The 6616-nt window shown below is 37.6% G+C and overlaps 1 protein-coding gene across 1 annotated transcript in view; it reads right to left on the reverse strand.

Moving 5' to 3' along the window:
• Positions 1-915: 915 nt before the first annotated feature.
• The window catches only part of LOC110098810 (chloride channel protein CLC-e), a 24937-nt gene continuing 19236 nt past the window's right edge, over positions 916-6616 (reverse strand). The window contains exons 6-7 of the mRNA XM_020825743.2: positions 1371-1585; positions 916-1160 (exon numbers count right to left, since the gene is read on the reverse strand). Coding sequence (XP_020681402.1) covers positions 1100-1160; positions 1371-1585 — 276 coding nt within the window. The 3' untranslated portion in view covers positions 916-1099. The remainder of the gene's footprint in view (positions 1161-1370; positions 1586-6616) is intronic.

Genomic DNA, 6616 nt, shown 5'->3' on the forward strand with positions numbered 1-6616 from the left:
ATCATTGCTTCAATCTTGAGAGACAACCTTTTAAGTTGCACAATTTTAGTCTTCATTTTGGAGATTAATTATTTTGTGCGGACACCGAACGCCTTTCGAAGACCAATCAATGTGCCACATCATTCCTTCGCTAGATACTGCTGGCATGGCTGCGCTTGATTCGTCTGACCTCTACACAGAATAATTTATCCATTTTGGATGGCTTTCTTCCAGATTCTTTTAATAAATTTTAATATAAAAATTAAAAATTGTGTACTAAAAAATTACTTAAACTAGTAAAATAATCATTCCAAACAAAAACTTAATTTTTCTGAAAATATATTTTTTATAATGTTATTTTATCATAATTATTGTACAAAAATAGTTTCCAAGTATGTGTTTAGTTGCTGACGCATGTAGCGAGTAGAAGTGTACAAAGCATTAGGGATTCAAGCGAACTAAATGTTCAACGAGCTACACATTGCTCGGTTCGATTAAGAGCTTTGTTGATTTTAGCATATTGAGCTTTGTTGAGTCCACATGAATTCTATGCCTTTTGTTCCTGCAGCTGAAATAATAGTATAGAGGGGAAAATTCAGCTTCTAAATGAAAGCTGTTCTGGTAACCAAGCGCATAGAAAAATTATTACATGCGGCGTCCAGATTCGTCCAGAGACCAATAAAAATGTGTCACGTCGCCCCAAAAAATGTACCGCACTCGGTACCGAGAGCGTAACTGAACGGGAGATCTGTCCGGTGTCCGCATAGAATAATAACTCCTTGCTAAGGGCTAATAACCAGCTGTTAATATGCAGGTTATTTCAGAGAAAAAAAGAAAGGAAAAATCAGAAGAAATGCAGTACCAACTCGTCCGATTGATAAGTGTCTTCGAACGTTGATGACGAAATTTTAAATTTGATCCTCATGTACACCATAATAACTCTCATCCTGCTAACTTTAGAATTGATAATTAATGAATATAGTCGTTCAAAACTATACATTGTGCCATAAAAATAGCTTAAAGCCACCATGACAGTCAATCAAAACAGTAAGCAGTATCATGCATTGAATGCTATATACATTTTGCAATCAACAGCTCATCAAACTTATTTAGGTTCAACTCAGTAACCGTGCTTTCTTTTCACAAATGATGGACTGAGAAGCTCTTTTATTGCCAATGCTCTGAAAGAGTGATGAAAAGAACAAATGAATAACAGATTCAGAGAGCTACTTTTTTATTCTTCAGCAATATTAACTTGGCTTAGGTTTTGTTTGGGACGGCTTCTTATTGCTTCTTAAAGTAACTTTTTAATACAAAAATTAAAATTTTTTATACTTAAAAGCTGCTTTGAGAAGCAATAAGAACGCCGTCCCAAACGAAGTCTTAGTTACCTGCACGTGACCTTTATGCATTCTCTGTCCAGCAGACCAATCAAGGGTCCTCTATTTTGACCATCGACCATCTGTGACACAACAGGAAGCTGGTTCAACCCATGCAAATCCATGATCATTTCAGCATTACCGAGGGTCATGTTTGGTGATGCAGTCCATACACGGTACTTCTTCTCTTTAGTTTGGAAGATTTCAGATATCTGAATTTTGTCAACCTGTAAGACAAATGATGCATTTAGTACAGCTAGGTTGAAAAAAAAAGTATAAAATTTTGTTTGGGACATCTTTCTTATTGCTTCGCAAAATAGCTTTTTAGTATAAAACTTCAAAAATTTGTACTAAAAAATTGTTTTAAGAAACAGTATGATACAATCGGGCATGATACACCATTTTTTATGACCTAGGATGCTCCTCAGCCTTATAGTGAATTTGATAGACCCTCCTCTTATCCTTATCAAGGGCCCTTTTAGGACATCTTCAATTACCAGGTTCCAACAAACTTGCAATCATACCTCACCCAAGATCTCATTCCAAGAACCCCTCATACAGATGACATACTTGAGGATGAAATTGATGTGGAGGAGAATCACATGTTACGTCAAAGGACATGTCGACCACCACAACATTACACTCCAAGTAGTAATGCATTACCCCAGAGGCCACGTAGGCAACATTATTTGATGATGTGATGTACTTCATTATTCTTCTATTATGGATTATATAATTAAGTATGCTTTTATTATGAATCACTGTAAAAAATCATGTATTTCGTTATGCTTTTTTTATGTAGTTAACATTATCTTCTAAATTTTAATAAGATGCTCTAAAATGCATGATGGAATTGACCATTCCTTTTAGTCAAGATTATGTTAGGATTAGATATGTATAAGAAAGCATATAGAGGGAAGTTTTTAGACAATAAAAGCTAATTGCAGACGATCATTTTTAATTGGAGAATAGTGAGGTAATGCTCTTATAAATATCCGGCTAATATAGTTGTTGGAACGGAATGGTTGCCATCGAATATGGGACTGATCATCTATTGAAAGGATTAATTACTGCAAGTGCTGGAATTATTATTGAAACCAATCAACAATGTCTATTCCGGGAACGGCTCCTTACAGAAAGAACTCAAATTAATTTATGGATCATAAAATTATTGATTAGAGAAATCTTTCATTCAAATGGACATCATTTTTTTAGTTTGTGTTTCCTTTATTGTATATATGATTTTTTGTTGTTGTCTTCTCTATACAGCTTGTATAAGAACACACTTTGCTCTTAATTAGAATAAATTGAGATCAATAGAATTCTCTAATAATGCTATTAGATCCCTTGGATATGTATTTTTGGGTATCTTCTGCAGCCTTCATTGCTACAAGCTTCTCTCTAACTGCAACCTTCATCGCTGTTAGCTCTTCCATTCTTCGATTCTAGCTTCCACAACCATCATTGTTGTGTTTCTCCAGCAGTTGCAACCCCCTTATATTCTCCTTTTCTTCAACTGTGATCTTTCTAGCTAGCAACCGTAACCCTCCTAAATTCACCTCTACTCTAACCGTGTTCTTCCTAGCCAGCATTCGCAATCTTGTGATCTCTACAACAGCTGCAATCATCCAAACAGCCGCATCTACCATGTTACTGAGCCCTCATGTATAAGACGTAAAAGTCTACTCCACTCCAACTAGTTTCTAGGAGGTAATCTCTTAGAAATAATACCTCATTAACTATATGTGGATCTAAAAACATAAATGCCAAATGTAGATTCAATTGGAAAAACTACTTAAAGATCAGTTCAATTTTTTCTCCAAGGGATGGAAAACTGAATTAGCTGCTTGGGACCAATCCAAAGAAATGAGACGGAGGATTTGATGCTTACGATAAGAATGCATCATAATATCATAACTATATAAATCATTGACTCTAGAAATTGTTGACACATGTATGTTTTTATTAATATAATTGTAATATAAAAGTGTATATTAATATAATTGTAATATGAAATAGTGATCAAGAAAAAGAGTATTGAAACAATGTTTGATTAGAGAGATTCAGATAAAGCAAGTTGAAGTATTTCCTATAAATTCTACTATTTCACAACAACAGTATGCCAGTGATGAACTATAAGGAAACATAAAAGCTAACTTGTAAACCTGCACCCACATGAATTGGTCCGAATTATAAATTGAGAGAAAAAAATGAAGGCCTATTGTGAACAGAGATATATATGTACACGAGGTTAGTGGAAAAACTTATTTATCATACATATATAAGACAAAATATAGCTTATGTTCTGAATGTGGTAAGTCAAATTATGCACGATCCAAGAGAGGGTCACCTAAAGTTATATATCGAATTCTTCGCTCCTTAAAAGCTAATATATTAGAAGGGCAATTTTGTTTAAAAGAAATATAAAGTTAAAATTTGAAGTCTATACAAAAGCAGATTGTTAGACCGGTCCATTATTGGACCGGTTTGCAAACAGTTCCGCCTCCTGTACACACTGTTTGCACCGACCACGCCCAAGCGGAGCAATTTAGGAAGGATTTTTGAGGGATTTGGGAGGGAAATTTGAATGTAGGGACTGTTTAGAGATTTCCTATTGATTTGCATGCATTAAATACTTTGTTTTCCTAGGATTAGGGCATCTTGAATTTGGCTGAAATTTGAGATCTCTTAGATTTAGGTTTTCTTTTTGGCTCTAGCGGCGTCTAGAGATTTGGGAGAGATCGATCCTCCTCTCGAATAGAGGATCAATTGTATCTTAATATTTTCCATTTCCTTTTCATCATATAATACAAATTATCTACTGTTTTCTTGTTTTTGTGTGGATTTTGGTGGAGAATTCTCGTTGTTTTTCAAAGATTGATAGGAAATTGATGCGGATATCCAACCGACCATGCCTATCCGAGGAGCTGAAAATCGACGGCTGTCATCGTCCCACGTTATCTTATATTTTATTTGTAATTTTAATTTTTTTATTATAATTTTTTCATTTTTACCCTCACTTAAGAGGGTCGTCCAATGTAAGCCATAGGGGCATATGTGTCTTGTTTTAGTTTCTTAGGCCTATATATAGAGGCCCTTTCTTGTGTAATGAGATCATGAATTGTTAATGAAAGTTTATTTTACTTGTTTGATCTCTTAATGAGTTCATGAGAGGAGAATGATCTCTTTGTGAGTTCTGAGACTCCCAATATCTCTTTGTGAGTTCTTGAGGAAGTGGCGCTTGTAGATCTCTTTGTGAGTTATATTGGAGGTGTCGCTCGAGGTTAGTGGAAAGAGCAAGAGAGAACAAGGGAGAGAGCAAGAGAGAGAGAGATAGAGATAGAGAGAGTGAGTGTGTAGCTCAGGATTTTCTTTTTCCTAAAGCCAATTTATTTCTTCTCTACCTAACCAAAACTCTCTTCCTCCCAAATTCCCTTCCACCGGCCCGCATAAGTCCACCGCCGGCCACCCCAGGCCGATCCCGCCATCGGCGACTCTGCCAGCATCCCCAGCCGGCTGTCATCCAGCCGATCCAGGGGGCCGGCTCTAAGGCACCAACATTCCCGCCGGCCCCTGGGATCCTCCCTCTTGTTTGAATTTCAAATCTCTTAATTTACTCACTTTCCTAATTGGTCTCTCTCCAATTAAGAAAGTCAATTAAGAGGATCAAAGCCTATTTTAAAATTCAAATTTGTTTCACTCTCATATTAAACCTATTTGGGGGAAATTACTTAAAATATAATCAAATCTGAAATTAAAATTCAGATTTGATTGGGTTTTGTTTACTTAAATGTGGGCCCCACTTTTTAACTCCTAAGCTTTTCTTTTCCCCCCATATGGCCAGCCCCTTAATGGGCTTTCCTCTCTCCGCAAATTAAATTAAAAGCTCCACCAATTCAGCCCCAAATCCCTCCCCATTGCCGCCCCTCTCTCCACCACTCCATCATATTTGAAATTCAAATTTCGAATTTCAAATTCTTTCCATATATGGAATCCAAAATTAGGAAAGTTTCTTTCATGAATCCAATTTCAACATAAATCAGATTGGAGTTATTATTTTTCTTTCCCCAATCCCCTCCCTCATGCATGATGCCGCTGGCCCCCTTATTGGGCTTCCCCCATTGAATGCTCAATTACTCCTCCACCCTTATTTGAGATTCAAAATTGATTTCAAATATTCTCCCTCCAATTTCACTTGAGCTGAAATTAATTTCAGCTTTTATTCTCTCCCCCCCTAATCCCCTCCCTCATCATGCCGCCGGTCCCTAGGAGGTTCAAACATTAATTGCCCCCTTAATTGCCCATCCCCACTTGGTATTCAAAATTCAAATTCATTAAATCTCCCCTCAATTCTACAAAAATTGAAATTATTTTCAGTTTTTCCTAAATCCCTCAAACCCTAAGTGGATCTACCCGCCCCTCCCCTATTCCCCTCTCTCTCTCTCTCTACCCGAGCCCACCTCCTCCCCTCTTTGCCTGGCCGAGTTCCACCAAGAGAAGACTCTTCTACCGCCAAATTCATCCACACCGCAAGGTCATCTCATAGTCATGAATGGCCGATCCGGAAGTTGATCACGACATCGCATACACCGAACAAGGGGAAATCGACATCTTCCTTTCCCCCTTCTACGAGCCGGATTGGGAGTACGACGTCACCGTAGAACGTTATATCAATCGTATCGTTTACTGCCTTGCCGGAACCATTGAGCTTCAATGACCAAGGACTCTGTGGACTCTTCTCGGTCACCCACCAGCTACTCCAACTCCCGCTTCTTCCCCGACGACTAGTCCTTTCGGCATCACTTGTGTGATAGTGGCATCTCTATGTGTGCTTGTAATCATCCTCTGCTAGCCTCCACCTTCAAGAATTGAGTGAAGGAGCTCTAGTTTCACATCAGTTTGGTATCAGAGCAAGGTTACCTGGGGTGCGGACTCGACAGAGTCGAGCTCTTTTTCACCCCGAAAGAATGATGCAGACATCCAACCGTCCATGCCTATCCGAGGAGCTGAAGATCGACGGCTCTCATTGTCCCACGTTATCTTATATTTTATTTGTAATTTTAATTTTTTTATTATAAATTTTTTGTTTTTACCCTCACTTAAGAGGATAGCCCTATGTAAGCCATAGGGGCATATGTGTCTTGTTTTAGTTTCTCAGGCTTATATATAGAGGCCCTTTCTTGTGTAATGGGATCATGAATTGTTAATGAAATTTTATTTTACTTGTTTGATCTCTTAGTGAGTTCATGAGAGGAGAA

This window comes from Dendrobium catenatum, unplaced genomic scaffold (genome assembly GCF_001605985.2).
Source record: "Dendrobium catenatum unplaced genomic scaffold, ASM160598v2 fragScaff_scaffold_1645, whole genome shotgun sequence".
Lineage (NCBI taxonomy): Eukaryota > Viridiplantae > Streptophyta > Magnoliopsida > Asparagales > Orchidaceae > Dendrobium > Dendrobium catenatum.